Source organism: Erigeron canadensis, chromosome 8 (assembly GCF_010389155.1).
Source record: "Erigeron canadensis isolate Cc75 chromosome 8, C_canadensis_v1, whole genome shotgun sequence".
Classification (NCBI taxonomy): Eukaryota; Viridiplantae; Streptophyta; class Magnoliopsida; order Asterales; family Asteraceae; genus Erigeron; species Erigeron canadensis.
This window is the reverse complement of record NC_057768.1, coordinates 42,669,259-42,689,207: the sequence shown is the minus strand read 5'-3', so window position 1 is coordinate 42,689,207 and position 19,949 is coordinate 42,669,259. Positions and strand designations below refer to the sequence as shown.

At 30.4% G+C, this 19,949-nt stretch overlaps 1 protein-coding gene across 1 annotated transcript; it reads left to right on the top strand.

Moving 5' to 3' along the window:
* The first annotated feature begins 14,644 nt into the window (after positions 1-14,644).
* LOC122579391 (protodermal factor 1) lies at positions 14,645-16,436 on the top strand. Its single transcript, XM_043751561.1, has 3 exons — positions 14,645-14,944; positions 15,048-15,378; positions 15,925-16,436. The coding sequence occupies exons 1-3, from the start codon at positions 14,713-14,715 to the stop codon at positions 16,256-16,258; spliced, it is 897 nt and encodes a 298-aa protein (XP_043607496.1). The 5' UTR covers positions 14,645-14,712; the 3' UTR covers positions 16,259-16,436.
* Positions 16,437-19,949: the final 3,513 nt, after the last annotated feature.

Sequence of the window (19,949 nt, the reverse complement as noted above, 5' to 3'; positions counted from 1 at the left end):
CTCTAAACTCTCTTACAGTGCATTCTTGAGTTTTATTTTGAAGAGATAAGAAAAGAAAGGGTAAGAAACTTTTAATTTTTGTATTCTTGAGTTTTTGTTTTAAAAGAAAGGGAAGAGAAATAAAGGGAAAAATATGATGTTTTGATCCCAAAACTTTCTTGCCACTTTTGGCAAAATTTAGAAGGAAAAGTGATGAAATTATTATTATACCCCTTAAATTTATATAAAGGTTTTAATTACTACAAGATTATAAATGTAAAATTGTATCTTTTTATCCTTTTCTTTTTTTCCCTTCTAACGCAAGAATACATTTAACTATCAACTTTCTTTTCTTTTCTTTCAACTCGAGAATGCCTCTTTATTTATGTAATTATTTATTCTTTTTTTTCCTATCTAATCTTCTCCTTTCTTTTTTTTTCTTCAATAAAAACTCGAGAATATAGTGTTATCAACCTCTCGTCTCTTTTTCACTCATAAGTTTTCAAAGTTTGAGGTGTTTGTTTTTTACTCAGATCCAGAGCCATAAACTTCTTAACATACTCTTTTTCGGTCAGACTTGGAATTACCCCTTTTTTACATCTGAGTATATGACTTCTTCATTTTTGTTAAAGGAAAACATTACTTCGGTGGTAACACCAACAACCACTGTCGAGACAGTCGATCGAAGTCACGGTTCAGCCACCAACCACCTATCGAGTTCAACCCCTTGCTGCTCAGGGTTTACCCACCCACTTACCATCGATCGAGTTCAGCCACCAACCATCATAGACGGTCGATCGAAGTCGGGATTGTTTGAGGGATTTTTGTTTCTCTGGGTGTCTAACAAAAAAAGATTTGACATTTAATAAAATCGAATTAATAACAATCAAAGTGTTTGTATGTGGATTTTGATGGGCGAAGTGGTTTTCATATGTGTTTGTCTGACCGTGGAGTGGATTTCGATGGAGGATATGAGAAATAAAGATAAGCACGTGGGAGTAATGTAGGGGAAGAAAAAGAAGAAATTGAGATAGGATCAAATGGGTTTTTGGTTTTTGAGAACAAAAGAATGTGAACAAAACAAACGTAAACTTGTTTGGATATTTAATTAATATTAATTTTTTCTTATTATTTTTTTGCTATATTACGGTTTTACACTATTTATCTCCTAATACTACTTCAGGAAATTAGAGCATGACCTCACAAAAGTGAGGTGTCAAAGCAACTAGCCTAGCCACATTAGTGTAAAGTGCATTTTTAATGACATAAGATTTTAGTTAGAACTTAGTTAAGAGGTTAGTTTGGTTTAAACTATTTAATTAGCTTGGTTTTTGTAATAAGTTTTGAAAATGTTGACTTTTTTTGTCGTTGAAGTAAGCGATAAGTACACCTGTATATGTTTGTATATTTGAATCCTTCCTCCATAAGCTTTCCTATTTTTAGATTTGTATAAACATAAGTCATTTCAATCAAACTAAGAATTCAAACTTTAAAACATGGCTTCTCCACATCCCACAATTTTATTTTTCAGGTCTATTTTTTAATTTCTTAATAAAGTTTGCTTAATTTTAGTTTTGAATCTGTTGGGTATGTATGAATAAAAGAAGTTTCAATATTACCTTAGTATCTATTCGGTACATTACACGAATGTGAATATGGTTAAACCACATTAACTTAGAGCTTGGTTTTTGATTTCACAGGTTTATCATCATTATCATTATCATCGTCGTCTTCAATAACAATCTCGGAAAAAAGTCACAAACGGGTTTTTGATTCTTGTACTCGGGTTTTATTATTTCTATTTGAATCCATTCGTCTCGGTTAGCTTTCTCTTTTATTATTAATATTATTAGTTAAATAATTATTATAATTAATAATATATATATATATATAGCTTACGGTTAACCAAAATCTCTTTATGAAAATCAAAACCGATGAATTTGGGTTTTGGTATTTTAGGGGCTTTATTTACTTTCTAATATGGTTTCTCTTCAATCTCTTTCTTTATATACATACACATATTTGTTTGATACATGTGATGATATTTACTTTTGTTTTATCAAAGTTTATTAGGGTTTTTTTTTCGATCCACAATGGAGGAAGCAACATTACAAATTCACAATATCAACAACTTAAGCAACATCACAAAACCTTTTACAGAGTCACAGGTGTCTTTCACCTCTCCTAAGTTTCAATAAAATTTCCACTTTTAACCCCCAAAGTCTTGATTTTGTCTATTTTAGCTATTATATTTATATAATTTTAACATTCTCTTTAAATGATTATATAAACTTATAAAATTTATTATTTTTATTATCACCGTTATACCGCCGCTATAACCGATATCTCAAATACCGGTCCTCAACCGTTATAACCGATATTTAAGTATTAACAACATAGCTTTAGATAATGATGATTTTTGCTATGTTAAGTGTTTGATATATTGTTTTTATTGAAATAATTGATTTCTTATTAGCTTATGTATTTTTGATAAATTCTCTTTTCTTCTTCCATTATATTGACTTCAACAAGACTTCAAGGCCAACAAAGAAACCCAAAGAGACATTAGAAAATGGATAAAAACCGGCTGGAAAAAATAATTGCAAAGAAAAAGGACATTAGGAAAGAAGAGAGCAGTCCATGATGAAGATGATGAAAAGATATACTATATTTTATAGTTTCATATGGTTTGATGTTATGTCTCAAAGATTTTTGTAGAAAAATTTTAATTTTAGATGTACCCAAGTTATATTATGTTGATTAATGGTAATAGTAGCTACAAATAAGCCTTTTTTCATTTATTATTGAAACATATACAAAAAATATACATAATAATTTAAAACTTAAATCTGGATCAATGAACATATGAATATTGTAAATCTTTCTTGAATATACGAACATATGAATGCTAATCTTTTTCGGTTTACAATTTGTTGCAGGAAGTATATGTGGATTATTGCTAGATTTTAGCTTGAAGTTTGAGGATGATAGAGAATATAAATTAAAGGTGCTCTTTTTTAGTCTATCAACTTTATTATATTGGTCAAGTTTTAATTCAAGGTTTTTCCTTATATGGGTATTTTAGATCTTGCTTGAATCTATGATATGAATGCTAAATTATTTCGGTTTACAATTTGTTATAGGAAGTAGATATGGATTATCATGATGGATCATAGCTTGAAGTTTGAAGATGATAGAGAATATAAGTTAAAGGTGCTTTTTAATCTACTTATTTTTCAATATGATTATATTGGTCATGTTTTAATTCAAGGTTGTTCCTTATATGGATATTGTAGATCTTGCTTGAATCTATTAAAAAAAATGAATGTTAAATTGTTTCAGTTTACAATTTGTTTAAGGGTAGGGAACTTATTGATCAGATCATTGCTATCTACTAATAATTCTACTAAATAAAACTATATGATGACCTAAGAAAATTATGTTGTCAAGCAAGTAGGACTATGATAAGAAAAAAGATGATTCAGGTGAGAAGATTGATGTTGTTGTCAAACAACTTAGTACAACAGGTTTCTAGGTTCATTTTCCTAAATTTTTCCTCATTTATTCTTAAGCTTTCATATGTGTTATCTTGATGATTTGACTTTTTAGAGTCAAAGAATATGGTTCTGAAGTACAATGTCTATAAAAATTCTATCTCATGTGTGTGTTGTAAATGAAAATCCTGTTATACTATGTAAAAAATGATGATACAAGGTTTACTATAAACTCTATAACTATCAATTTAAATTTTGAGTTTTGTAAGTACTATGCATGAAGTTAAAATCGAGTACAAGATGGCAGTGTATTTGTTGTGCATTGATTTTGCTTGAACCATTTGAATGTGTGTAACAAGGAGTGTATAACTTGGGGAAAAGGGTAAGCATGGAATTCTATTATTAATCCCAACTAAATGTATGCTCCAATGTTGGAGACCAACTCTCAATAATGCTTACTACATATATATTTTATTTTTAGATGTTAGTCCGTTTGAAAATTAATTATTTGATTTTTTTTTTGTTGATTGTTCTTTGTAGATTAGTTAGCTTATGTAACAAACATTTATAAAGATCATTTAGTCTCCAGGAACAATATTCAAATTTTATGTTTTATGAAATAGTTGATATTAAAATGTTATATTGTATTGCCATTTCTGCTCAAATAGTTGATATTAAAATGTTATATTTTAGGGTTTAGGGGTGGTTTAATGGATAGCTTCAAGACATTGATATTAATATTACGTATTTTTTAATTTGTTGCAACAATGGTTTTTATGTTTAGACCGTCCGGAGTAGCCCATTACTTTTCGAAATTACCATCCGGAACGCCCCCGGAACGCTTGACATCGGTCCCGGGGGGGCGTTCCCTAGGCGTTCCAAACGTTAGAAATTGAAGCCTTCGGATTTTGAACGGGCTCTTTTATTTGTTTTTTTCCTCCTTTTCACCTTCCCAATGCCACCATAAAGGTTTTTTTTTTTTTTAAACTCTAATATAAACAATATATATACATACACATACCACTATCAAACCAATTCTCATTTTATCTCCAAAAACTTCTTATTTCTTTCATTCATTCTTCTAATATTTATACACTCATACAACAAATGGCTAGACCTTGGACAGCAGATGAGACTATGAATTTAGCGAGAGTTTGGCTTGACGTAGCCGAAGATCTAAATGTAGAGGCTTTCCAACAACAAAGAACTTTTTGGAGCCGTGTAAGGGAGGTATTTATTAATCTCCAAAATCGTCAAGGCGAGCAAAGGAGCCTTGAGAATGTGCAAGGAAAATGGCGGAAGATGCGCCACTCTATTCACGAGTTCGAGCACATCTATGCTCGTTTGCACAATGAAGAAAATCCGAGGCGTGCCGAACTTGCTTTAGAGGAGTATCGTATGACGCATCCTGATTTTCTCTACCTCTCGGAGTGGCACTTGCTACGAGCTAGTGCAAGATTTATGATGTGATTTTATTGAATATGTCTTAGTTTCATATCTATCTATGTGTATTCGGTTTTACGTTTTATGTGTCTTTTAAAATAAATGTATGTTTTATGTGTGTTTAATCTATGTTTAATGTTTAAAATAAAATAAATGTGTGTTTAATGTATGTTTAATGTTTTATTTGTTTTTATTTGATTAAATATGTCACCAATTAAACACCAAAAAAATTAAAACATTACATTTATTTTAAAATCCAAACATTACATTTATTTTAAAAACACAACACACGAAATTAAAACATTACTTAACACGAATACATTAAATAAAAATTAAACATCAGGAGAGAGTGACGGGTAAAGCCAGCCATAAAGGGAATCGGTTGAGGAAATGTCACTGTTACCGTCATTACGGCGCTGGTACTCGTAGTGATATTCCTCTTCCGATTGGAAATCGTTCACGTACTCTTCACCAGGATTAGTCTCGTATCCTTCGGGCCTTTCGTCATTGTGAATGCGGTTCTGCCCTGGAATGCATGGCCTAAGTTGTCCGCTTTCGATTTGAGCCATGGTAGAATCCCATACCGCGTTCAATTCTTCATCAGTGAAGTCGTCTGTTGATTGCAGGTTTACGCGGGTTGAAAACTGCGCCGTCATCCTGAACTCCAGACGACGAGGATGCAGTCCTTCAGGTTCACCTCGGCGTTGAACAGGTGGTGGAATGGGTGACTGAACAGGGGCACGAGTTGCTCCGCCTCGTGCTCTTCCTCGTCCTCTGCCTCGTGTGGGTTGCGGTTGTCCAATAGGACGAGTTGCTTCATCTCGTGCTCTTCCTCGCCCAAAGTTCATCTCCTCTGTGTGTGTTTTTGAATTTTTTGAAATTTTTAATTGTGTTTTGAGAATGAGAGGATGATGGGGTATTTATAGATGAAAATTAAGAATTTGAAAAGTAGTCGTTACTGTTCAATATATCCATTAATATTCAAATTCTGTATTTATTTTTATATTTAAATTCAGTTTTTTAAAAAAATAAAAAAAAAAAAGAATGCCCTTGGAGGAAATGCCTCCACTCCAAGGGAATGCCCCAAAAGCAAATGAATGCCTTCAATCATTGTAAAGTGCCACGTATCATGCTCTGAGTGGTGAAAGGGCATTCCCAAAAGCATGGGAGTGCCTCCACTCCTAATAGTCTTAGGTTCCGTGATATATGGTCAATGAACTTGAAGGTTTTATTTCAATATATGTGTAGGTTGTAGGTTATGAGTATATATGTCTGTGTCAATCTGTGTATGTACTACCTATATATCTATATCTATAAAATATATATAAATCTGTGTATAATCTATACATATATGGGCATGATTTTTAAAGGCATGGGTGGGAGTTTGTACCATTTAGTATTGGGTGGTTTTACTATTTGGAAATTGGAAGAAAAAGTGGCTAAAAGTTGGCTGTGCAGGTTTCATGACTAGGGGAAAAGAGTTGAATGTAGTGCTAGGGAATCATATGGTGGATATTGGAGGGAAATAGGACTTTATTGTTTTTCAAGGATTCTGAAAGCACAATTGGGATAAAGTTGTGTTAGGTGTATCGACAATACAATGGTACTTGAGATTTACTATGGTTTTGTAATATGGGATGTACACTACAAAGAATTTAATGATATAGTTATCTTAAAATGCAATCTTACTTCTGCTCAAATTTAGATTATTTGTATGCTATTTATCTATTTCACATGGAAAAAGGTATTTGGTTCAGGTATAGTAACTGTTAGAAGTGGAAATTTCACCCATCTACTTAGCAATGTATTTATTTGGGTTATCTTTGTGATGAGTTAAACCGGTGTTAAAACTTATTGTACATATGTGAGTTAATGGTTAAGGTTTTGGGGTAAAATATATATATATATATATATATATATATATATATATATATATATATACTAGGATTTTTTTACCCGCACGATGTGCGGCTGCTTTAAAAGGGTGCTCGATAAAGTGAGATTTGAGTTAAACTTGCTTAAAAAAACATTTAATGGAACGCTTAATATGTGAACAAATGTGTTAATGGAATGAATCAATAATGATCGTAAAAAAAACATATGGACGAACAATCTATTTAGTTTCACTTAATTAAATTAGCAATAACGTATTCATTATCCAATCATTAAACTAATTGTTATATACACTTGTTTTGAACTAACTCTTCGTCTACCATCATAATATTTTTCTCATCATCACAATGAAAAATTGCATTGTTAAAAAACAAAAGAAAAAAGAGTTTATATTAACCATTATCATAAAATTCAAAAAAAAGATAAAAGAATTAAACCAAAAATTGTACATAATTTCCATAGTGATATGAACGAAAGAATTAACATAACTCTTTCAGAAAGTTATGATATTATACAAAACTCTTAACTCATATAAGATGAATATAATTTAGTGGTGATAAAAAAGCTTATAAACTTTAAATATTGCCACTAATGATTAATGCGATGAGAGTTCCAACTAACCAACGGCTTGAGCAAACTTTCATATAATCACCATAAAAAAAACGAAATGAACCTCATATAAATGTTGAATAAAAAAGATAATGAAATATCATTAGGTATATTCATCTTATTTTTTAAACTAAATAAAATATATCATTTTATCTAATGAAAAGATGTTAGATTCTTACAATATATATATATATATATATATATATTTATTTTAACATATATACGTTCATTTGTTTTTTAAATATATAGTTTATTTAAAGAAAAATATGGAGTTGACACATAGGATAAAATCTTATGTGGCAATTTTTTAAGTTAGTTTTAGATTGCAAGAGGGCTTTAAAATGCTTGATTAACTATTGTTTTATAAGAGTTATAGATAGATAGATATATATTAAGAGTTAATTATTATCTTCCCTCTCAGTTAGTTATTATTATTCATCGTCATATTTCAATCCGATGTTCATGAATTTTCCATTTAATTTATAGAAGGTGTATTGATTGTCCATGTTTTTACATATACAAATGGAGGCCCAAAAGTTCTGTAACCTAAAATTATTCAACAAAGTATAAATTATAATTAAAGTCTATACATGGTATTTTTATGTGTGTGTAAATAGTGAATGATTTTTTGTAAGTATGTAACAAAGAAAATAGCAACAAACAAGTTCATGAACAAAATAAAAAGTAAAAACGAACAACTGAAAACAGTAAAAAGTAAAAACTGTGGATGATGGTTGATGAGAAAGAAAACAGAAAATTTATAGAGACGAATTGAAGATATGGAGTTTCATTCTCTGACGCTTGTCATCAGTCTTTGTCAAGTCATTAGCGTACTCTAGTACTCTAGCTGTGTGGACCGATGAGATGCTTAGATAATAAGGTTCAATGTTACAATCTATATTTACTATATATGTTTAGCATTTACGATCAGGTCATAGTTGTTATACTTTTACAAGTCATTAGTTAGACTCTTACGAGTCAAGTATATTTGTTACATTTTAAGTTATAAGTTACCTTATAATTTTCAACATTTTTTTTTCATAACAAATGATTAATATAACCAATACATGTAAGTAATTAAATTTATTTTGTACATCGTTAGCTAAATATGTAACCTTAACAAAAATTTATACCAATGCCTATCAATTGTCCGTGTTTTTATACGGGTCTAAAACTAATAATTAATGAAAGGAAAAATCTTATATGATGTTAACTTTATGGTGATGCACTCACATCAATTTCCCACATGTTAAATTGCCCCTCATAAATTTTATAGTTTTGTAAGGGAAACATCATCTAACTAGATGATGTTAACATCATATAAGTTATCCTCTTAATGAAATTGTAAAATTGGAGTGTATAACGTTAAGACGTTTCTAAAAAACAATTAACTGTAGTTATTCAGATTTCAGGTATTTAAACCACCTCTTAACATTCAGAAATGATATTCAGATTCGGATATAAATCTCTTGCAGAAAACGACCCCTTATATTCTCATTCCCACTTAGTAAATAAATAAACACAATATCTATGCATGTGGGCACGAAGCCCACGATCAACCTCTCCATCCCCTTCATCATCTATCAAAGGCCAACATGGTTCATAATGGGCCTCTTTTGCTACCCATTAGACATTGGGCTTGAAATATGACATGTCTAATCACGTCCGTGTAAACCATTAATGGATTTTACTTTATCATAAAAACTAGTGTTGTAAGCTATATTCTTATAAAATGCTAGCTAGTATAGCTTTTTCTAAGATCTTCTTGAACAAAATAACCAAATGCGATTGCTAGTTTGCCACAACTAAGGTGGCCGAGAACGGCTCATATATGTGTGGGTTATCTTTGTTTCGAGCTGTATATGTGACCGAATTGAAGATCGATCATGTTAAGCTTAGAGAATAGAATTAAGTAGACATTTAAATGATTAGTATCACCATTCATAGATTAATTATTAATAGTTCTAGCTTAGTACGTATCTTTTTCGCATTCGTAATTTCGTATTAATTTTCAAGTATATATATGCATGCGCGCGTGTGTAGTTGGGGATAGGGGCTTCCATTAAATACAGTAAATGCTTGAATTGTATTTTTTTTAATATATATATCTATATCTATATAATTATTAAAACAGTAAGAATCCGAATAATTTTAGAGGGTCTAAAAACTAAAACCTATTTTATAAAATTGCCACATAGGATTATAATCTATGTGGCATCCTCTTACTTTTTCTGATTATATTTATCTTATTTATTCATATTTAAGGAAAATATTACAATGAAAACTTTAAATAATTTTTAAGTTCGGCAATCTATATTGTCTTTGCGATATATATGCCAAAAAAATTTAGTTTCATATTTTATCATCTTATTTCAAATCTTTCTTGAATAATAACACAATATTTACTTATTTATATGATTTACAACATGACGAGGTATTCAAGCACAAACCATCTCTTTGGCAAATACATACCATCATGACTTATTTCACCATTTATTAAACATTAAATTAAATATACTATTGTGGTATCTATTTTCTTTTCATTCTGAATGAATCTTAAATCTCCTTTCCAAAAGTTTTTTTTAGGCCTCTTATATTATCTTCTGATGACAGATCCATTCTCTGTACTATTAATAAGATCAATTATAACAAGTCACGGTATAGCTTTTGTGGATTTGTCAATGTTTGGTTATCAACGTAATAGTGATAACTGATGATATTGTTGACATTTTGATTAAAGATACGTTTCATAGTTAGTTTATGTTGATGTTAATGATAAGATATAATATAAATTAAGTCAAAATAATAGTGATTCTTAATGAGATATTAGAAGAGTGTCCGCGCGTTGCAGCAGCAACGATTTATAACGTGTGAGATGCTGTAATGGTAGTACAAGTTGTTTAGGTTACTTTCATGAAATGCGACGATGATGCGTCTAACCGTGGTTATCATTCTAAATATAAGTCGAGGATTGGATGCAAAAAGTAATTAGGTGAAAAAATTGACAACTTTAAATATATTTGTTAGGGTTATTTAGAGGTAGTTTGGAGATATTGAAAAAAGTACTGAATTTCCTAAAATAGGAAGGCCAATTTGTTTTATAAGGGATTATTGATATGTTTCATTTTTAATTTATGTAAATATTGGTGATAAAATGTAATATAATGTAATTCAAAGTAATATTGATCTAGGAATTGAACATGAACTACATATCAATATTTACATAACAATAAACTTATAGAATAATTCATTAAGCAATTATTAACTTTTTTTCCCCAACAAACCTTTTCTATGTATTAAACAATTTTTTTAATTGCCGCACATCGTGCGGGTAAGATACCTAGTGTATATATATATATATATATATATATATATATAGGGTGACAATCAAATAAGAACGAAATTAAAATGAAAACACTTGAAAACTATGTTTTGATGCATTAAAGGTCCATAAAACTGATATAATGCATAACTAATTATCATTATTTAAGTGTTTAACAACACATTGATCCGTAAAAATCGAAAAAATCTCGTTTTTTGTTGGATGCATCATATTGATGAATATGCATCCAACAAAAAACATCTTGTATTTTGATGCATTAAAAGTCCATAAAACACTGTGTTAATTTTATGAACTTTTAATGCATCAAAATGATGTTTTTAAGTAATCTCACTATTCTTATTTTTAAAGTGTTCTCACCGGAGTGATATATATATATATATATATATGGGGGATGAGAATATAAGACTGTCAGGTTTCTAAGCTTAGGTATGGAACACTCACATATTGTTTTTTTAATCCATAAATATCATGGGGCCCATACATTTATTCATTAAACAAGAAATAATAAAATATTAGTATGTAAGGGGTTCCACACCTAAACTTAAGTGTCGGACAGCCTTATATATATATATATATATATATATATATATATATATATATATATGAGGGACCTCTTCAAGAGCAAGAGAGATCTTGTATTTCAACATTAAAACTGTTACAGCAAAAGTAGTTCGGTTACAGAGAGCCATTATATATAGATCAGTTGGCACATGAAATTTCCAGCAATAGTAATAATGCCAATGCCAGCATGCATACACTCCTTGCAATCTGCCATATCTAACATCTTTTAAAACCGGCTTTGAAATTTTTGTGATTAAATTTATTTCTCACGAGACACGACTCCTAAGAGATCAACTTGACTACGCCAACTGAGTTTTAGTATTTTGAGTGAGTTTTAGTATTTTGAGCCGAAAGCAAAATGAGTTCAGTGTATTGGTTTAGTGTGCTATAACAAAAATAATTAATTAATTTAATAATGAACCTAACAATATAATGATGACATTTGACATAATTAAAGAAAGAGATTAAAAGAAAGCACGAATGAATTATACTTTTAAATTAATCAATTATTAGGTTGATTACTAGGTTTATTCATAATTTTGTATTTGTCATTGAATTGAAGATAGCATAGACTCTAGAGTCTAGAGTCTAGACTATGCATTTCTTTTTCGTTCTTCCAATCTCCGTACTACAATTTTAACTTGCTTGGTTGGACAGCTGTGCAAACTTATTAATTTACCATTACAACATTGTTGGTAAATTAATCTTTACTCGGGTAATTTGTCCATGTACGTCTTCAATCCAATAAACCCAACATTTATGGTTTGTCTAACAATCGACTTACCAAGGGACCACTCAATGTTTACCTTCATTCGAGACCTACAATTTTAGACTCTTCATTTACATTCATATATCTAATCTAATTTAAAGAATAATATATATTGTTTCAACTAAATAGAGATCGAGTAGCTGTCGGTGATTGTTTTCTCTTTACAATTACACTGTACGTGTCTTTGTGTATAATCTGATCATAAAGCAAGCAGTCCTATTATATATGTGAATATGTCTACATTGTTACTGTTAAAATTGTTAATCATTGATCTATTTTCCTTCATTTTGCATATATACATGATCGATACAACTAGCTACGAAGTTAACTACATACAAAGGCCTACTATATACCATCTCATATTATATGTGTACGTAATATATTTTGACTTTTCAAAATCTTATTTTTTTATTTTTAACCATAGATATTTTTGTTTGTGCTTTATAATAGTTGATAGAAATTATATCAATGAACATCATATTTAAAATTCAACCTGTTCATATATTTATATATGAAGTGTTATATAATACGTACCAACAAGAAAAATTACGGTCAAAATTGAAATCATAAGACACTACAAATAATGTTGCATTTGTTTACACTTTTAATTAGCGTGAATAAATTACTCATAAAAATTGTCACGTTTTTATGTGTATAAAAATATGTAGAATTAAAAGTGTGTAAAAAGTTATTCACACTAAAAAGTGTGTAGAAAAGTTCACACTTTTTAATGTAAACATTCATGATTAATTTGTAACACCCTATTTGTTCATACTGTTAGTGTGAACAAATGAAAATTTAAATTAAAAAGTGTGAACTTTTAATTATATACACTTTTTAGTGTTAATAAATTTGTTAACACGTAGGGACCGACCAACAATGTTTATATATCTATACCAAATCCCATATAATAAATGAAACGTTTGTCAAGTCTTCATATGGTAAAGTTTGTTTTGATCTAATTAGTATCATATACGAGTACTTGTAATGTAATTTGGTTAATTATGTTATTTCAAATGCAAGTTCTGAAAAAAATTAATATATCTACATAAATATTCTTAATTAGAGAATGTAAAATGTTTTTAAATAAAAAAGCGTTAGAAATTCGTCTGAAAAATAACATATGTAATTTCATTAATCTTTCAAAGTTAACATAACATCCAAAATGCTTTTAAAAAATAACAAATGATCCAAAGTTTCGATGAGCCAAATCGTTTAGTGTTTAAAAAGAAAAATTGGAGTACTTCTTTTCTAATTAATTAAATTATGCTTTTTATTCAAATATATTTTATACACGTTTGTATTATTATTATATATTTTAAAGTTTTGCTAGTAGAATATTTGGTGTATAGAATAATAAGCTTTTTTTTTTTAAAACAAAATTAAAAAAAAAAAAAGAAAAAGAAAAAAAGAAATTGCCTAGTTTTTCTGTGTAGATTCAAACATTTCCATGCATTGGAACCCGATATTTTCTAAATATATACACATAATAATATATTACAGAAACTATTCGATAGTGGTAGCATATAAATGTGCATCCATCATGCAAGTACCAAGATCAAACATATCTAGATATGAAATAATTTTGACTCAAACAGATGTGTAAACATTTCCGAACCGAAAAGTAGACCCCTAACATTTCTAAATATATCACAATGCACATATATATCAATTACAGTAATACACTGGCACGTACCCCCATAATTTTTATAAAATTACGATAACAAAAACTAACACTAAAAAAAAAGCAACAAGTAATACTCTCTCTCTCTATAAAATAAATTGATCTCTGTCTATATATATAGCTCTTGTAATAACCCAACAATTAATAAAAACGATAATTTAATATATGTACCATATTATACCTTAATTACATATTTACTCAACTTAAATTAATAATTACATATTGACACTACCTTAAACATGTAATCAGTAGGCAGTACTTGAGAGTTGATCGAGAGGATACATTATTTTAATCAGCTAATAAGATCAAATTAATCTGTAATTGAGTAATTGGTGAAGAATGAGCATCATGACCTGTACATATTGAGTTATATAACACACTACAAAAAAATGTCAGGCACACAAAAAGTGTCACTAAATATCACAAAAATGTAACTAAAGTACTGTTGAGTAATGGATGACAGAAAAAAAAGTGTCACTAACAATGATGCCACTAAAAGGTTTTAGTGGTGTACACCAAAAGAATTCGAACAGCCTGATCGAATTTCTCTTGAGCTTTATTCAGTAATATATAAACTAAATAGTTTAATGGTAATTAAATCTTCCCATGTATCAGTACTCTGCTTCATTCAAATTAAAATTTAAAAAAAAATGAACAAAGACAGCCAAGAGAAGTATTAGTGAATTGAATGAATTGTGTTGTGTGAATTAGAGAGAATTGGAAAAATGGAGATCGAGCAATGAATGAATTAGAGAGTCTTAAATGCATACTGCAAAACATCACCTACCCATCCAGCATAATTAACTCCCATCTTTTTTTTCTATATATCAATATCAATCCAAAACCTTACTCCCTCATTACTACTAGCTTATTCTACCATATCATCTCTACTACTACGGTACTACCTGTAGCTAGCTTGCAGCTAGTAATTTCAAAAATGGAGAGATCAGTAATAGAAACAAGAAGAAGTTGTTTGATGCTTATTTGTGTTGCATCTTTGCTTTCTCAAAACTTGGTGTTTTGTGCTAATTCAAACAACAATAACCATGATGAAGATCAAAAGAACATCTACCTTCCTCCTTTCTTCCCTAGCTTTGGATCTCCTCCTCCACTTGTCCTCACTCCCCCTGTTGACCCTTCTACCCCTATTGTCCCTTCTCCACCCATTGGTAAAATTTACTCATATCATAAACTACAATATGTAAGTATTAATTTGTACATATATGTCTATATTTGCATGCTTTAATTAGTTAATCTTGATTACATATGCAGGTTACTACACTAGCCCACCACCGAGTTATGGAGGTACACCACCTAGTCATGGCTCAGGAGGAAGCACACCACCGGTTCACCACACACCAACACCATCTCATGGTAGTGGCGGTGGCCATCACCATGCGAAAACCCCACCAACTAACTGTGGTAACCCCCCAAAACCTCGTTCACCACCCAAGCGTAGTCCTGTAGACCCATCTCCACCTCCAACATACCACTACAGCCCCCCAATCGGTGGCAGCACACCACTTCCTCCCATCACCCCTGGCGTCCCATTTCCATCACCTCCAACTGACCCTAACTCGCCTCCCATTGGTGGTCCTTGCGAGTAAGTCACTACGTACTCGTTTAATTTCCGTACTACTACTACAACGTACAATTAATTATGCGAAATATTCGTTGATTACGCAAAGAAATGAATATTTGTCGCACTTATAAATGCGTACAAGTACTGTTAGGTGTAGTATACTGTTACATTATTAATTACACCTTTCCATACGTATGAAATACGAGTAATTAATCATAGTAGTACGTACTGATGGAGATTAATTGAGACAATGTACGTAATTTGTGTGTAGAAATTAACTAATTATATAATATAAAATAAAAAATTTGTATGTATATATGGTTCCATTAATTAACCGGATTTTTTTATGTGTTCAAAAATCTAGCTAGATCTAGTTTAACACACACCTATATACCATATATGTTTGCAGTAGTATACAGTACTGTTAATTAAGTGCAAGTAGGTAAGCTTAAATATCCTTAGATTTTTTTTTTTAAAAAAAACAATGAATATATATATATATAGATCGAGAAAAACTACATCTGAAAATTAACCTATTTTGTTTTAAATATATATAAATATATATAGTTTCTGGAGGAACCACCCAACGATTATATGGGGACTATTTGGATGGTACGGGACGACTCTCGGCTCAGCCTTTGGCATAGGTACTCTTCCCGGATCCGGAGCAAGTCTCAACTTAGTGCAAGCACTATCAAACACCAGAAGCGATGGGATCGGTGCACTCTATAGGGAAGGAACCGCCTCCCTACTAAACTCAATGGTTAACAAGCACTTTCCATACACAACCACCCACGTGAAAGATAGTTTCTTGGCTGCAGTTGGGTCAAACAAGGCTGCCGCGGCTCAGGCTAGGGTGTTCAAGCTAGCCAACGAGGGTCATATGAAGCTTCGAGTTTAATTAATTAATTATTAATTAAGATATATATAGATTATTTAATTTGTGTAAGTCTTTATTTGAAGTTTAAATCGTTGTTAATTAGTATCATATGCATGCACTACTTGTTTTATGTTGAGTCGATCGTCATTTAAGTTTGTAAGGTACGTACGTTGTTATGCAGAATTTTCTTAATTGTTTATTGTGTTTGTTCGAGGGTTTGATTTCCTCATTATTTGTGGTCACTTCAATTATACCATATATATTATATATTATATATATATGTCATGAAAGGTATGCGCGTTTTGATTAATTAATCTCTGCACATATAGTATTTCTTCCGTCCTATTAAATATAATAATATATAGTGCAACCGCGGCTCAAAGCGTGAACCCAAGGTGCAGACGGTTTTCTGTAACTATATATGTTCCACCAATTAATTCATCAATAAATAGAAAACTTGTTAGTAATTAAGACCATTTTTTTGGATGAAAATCCACACCGGTAATTAACCACACTACCACGTACAGCTACATATATATATAACTAACCCGTTATAACACAATCTTACCCAATCCGTAATGTATAAATTATGGAAAGGTTAGATATAGACAGTCATAGCTAGACTTAATTAACCCCCGTTATAAAAAGATATATCAAAGTAAAGATATTAAAACAAACCGTGTCAAGGGTAGCACGCCTACCAACCCATCCAACATGAATTAATGCTTTTGATGGTATTTTATATATCAACCATGCATGTCATCATGTTAAAATGGAAACCGGTTCTAATTTCTAATTGCTCTTATAACCTGTTGAACTACGTACAAACCGTGGCCACTAAACCGATTTAACATTTAATCCGGTTCTGCAAGCATTGATTTAATTAAGGACTAGCTAGCATTTAATTTGATCATAGACATACTTAAGCTGATCAAGATACCTGCAATACAAATATCTAGATATACTACCTATATATATATTTTATGTAAGTCTGATAGTATTCTGTCAGCATCTTCATTTTCATTTGTTAATATTATTATAAATAAAGCTTAAGTAGATAGCTCAAATTCTTTGGGAAAAAAAAATGTAGATAGCTCAAATGATTAATCGAAGGAAGAAGCCAAAATAAATTAACACATTAACAAAAGTTCGGTGAGCTTTAATTTGTCGTCAAACTAAAATAATCTATGTATATGCATGATTAAGATTGAAACACTACTTTATGTTTTAATGAGTGACCTTTAGCATGACATTAAATCTGAATCTAAGTGTCACATCATTTGTAGCTAGCCATATATATCCCCTAACCTCGAACATAATATAAGATCAAATAATATGCATATGCTTTCATAAACATAGATCCGATTGAGCTAGCTATATATATAATTCATATAATATAGAAGAAGTAAATGCATTGAAAGCTGCTAGTTGATGAAATAATAGATATATCAAATATTGAGTGACATTTATAACAAATAGCTAGCTTGAACATGTCTTTGTCGACTCATCATGCTTATATAATTATCATATTATATTTACATGGAGTACGTATCATATAACAACTCTTTATATATAAAATATAAATATACTCGATCCATATATTATCAGATCGAAAGCTTTATGTTTATGTAGTTGGAGGTTGTCATGGGTTTGACTAAATTGGTTGACTATATGCATTTAAAGGTGTTATAAATAAATGTTGTCTTGTTCAGTGCCAATTTTCTGATGGTTTGGTAGAATAACAACTAAAGGGTAAATGTCACCATGCATTTTTGCAGTAGCACTACTGTCAATATAATAATGCTGTTGCCAAAGCTAGCTATCTATCTGGCATATATAACATTCTTTTATGAACCATTTTTATTTTTCTTTTTATATACTTTTATTTATATTTTTATTTCTAAAAACTATAGTATATATATGTTATACGGTCATAAAGTAATATTAGTATGTCCATCGATATTTCACTATCATGATCGTAATCAGTAAATTTCTTACTAGATTTAGTTATCTGTACCTCTTCTTTTCAACTGTACTAATGTTTGAAGAAACTTGAATTTCTGTTTACAACTAATATAACTAAACTTATTATTAAAAGCTGTCTATCTTATGTATAGCAATAACGTTTCTCCATAAACAATGAGATGCATGGCACTATGGCATGTGAATGATCAATGAAATATCATATCATATCATATATTGGAATATATTACTCGTTTTGCGGTTTTTTATTTCCTTGTTGTCAATAACATATAACTGATTGAATTAAAATTAATTTGTAGTTTATTGTTAGAAAATTTAGGATATTGATGTTTTTAGTTGTATTACTACACACATCAGATAACATGATGTCATCGCATGACCATTAAATTCGAATTTGTCACCAGTCGCAAAGTTTCTAACTAATTATATACAGACTGTAAAATTTAAGGAATTTACTTTGATCTGAAAATATACAAATTTTTTGAACACGTTAAGTAAAACCCTAACAGTTTCGTTAAATATTTTCCTTGATTTTAATCTTTGATGTGATGATTACGTTTTCAATATCATATTTAATAATCTTATCTCTGCAATTTTCTATATATACATAGCTAGATGTGCACAAAAAAATCGGTTAATTAATCTAACCGACTCGTATTCAAAAACCGGTTAACCTAACCGGTTACAAGCCAATTTATATATAGCAAACACCACACTGTCTTGTTTCCATGTTTCTGCTAGGTTTTTGTTTCGTAATGCTACTGTTGTTAGGTTCTGCGTGTTTATGTTTTTGGACCAATTAGCTTTCTCTTTAATTCCTGTCTTGTTTTTGTTAGTTTGACGCTACTCCTGCTACTTTTTCTAGGACCAAGAGGCCTGACAAGCCCCTGCAACTCAAATATTTTCGATCAAAAATTCCGATTATCGTCATTTGATTCTTAGTTTATGTAATAGAAGTTTAAAGCAATTTACAGTTCGTCATTTGGTTGATTATAGCTCTTGTTTTATATCTTGTATAGAAACTTTAAATCCGTTGTTCGTGAAATCCTTACGTCGAAATCTCATTCTGAAAGTTGTTACAAGTTTACTATTGATTCATCTAGTATTGTGCTAAGTTTCATAGCGATTCGTTACCTTTCATTTTTGGTGATTTAGTTAGCTATTAGTTTCATCGTAAGGTTTTCGATATAGTTTACTGGTCAATCATTAAGGTTATTAAGTTGTTACAATAGTTACATTAGTAGATTGAGGTACAAAGAATTCGGGTGTGACAACCGATTCATTGGATCTCGTTTCGGTTATAAGTTATTCGCACTCAAAGTTGCCAGTTCGTACAAGTTCCATGCTAGTTTGTTGAGTTTTTTGGTCAACTAAGTCTTGGTTACAATTTCATTTACGATGCTTTTCATTAATATTTCATGAAATATCGGCATTTTAAGATTGTTTTTGGTTAGGATTTGTACGGAAATTAATTTTGAGAAGTTTGGTGGTGGTTTCATGGTCTAATTCGAAGAAACGAGTGAGATATCGGTATTTTAAGTTTTCTGGCGAATTTTCCGACGAAAGTCAGCCGAAAAAGATGAAGATGATGACAACAGAAAAGTAAATTTCAGTTTTAGTCCTTTAGCTCATTTTTTGCAGTTTCGGTCCCTCACGTGTCTGACTTAACGGCTAAAACTTAACGACATTTGGCGAGGGACGATGATTGAAAAAATCTGCCAACTTTAAG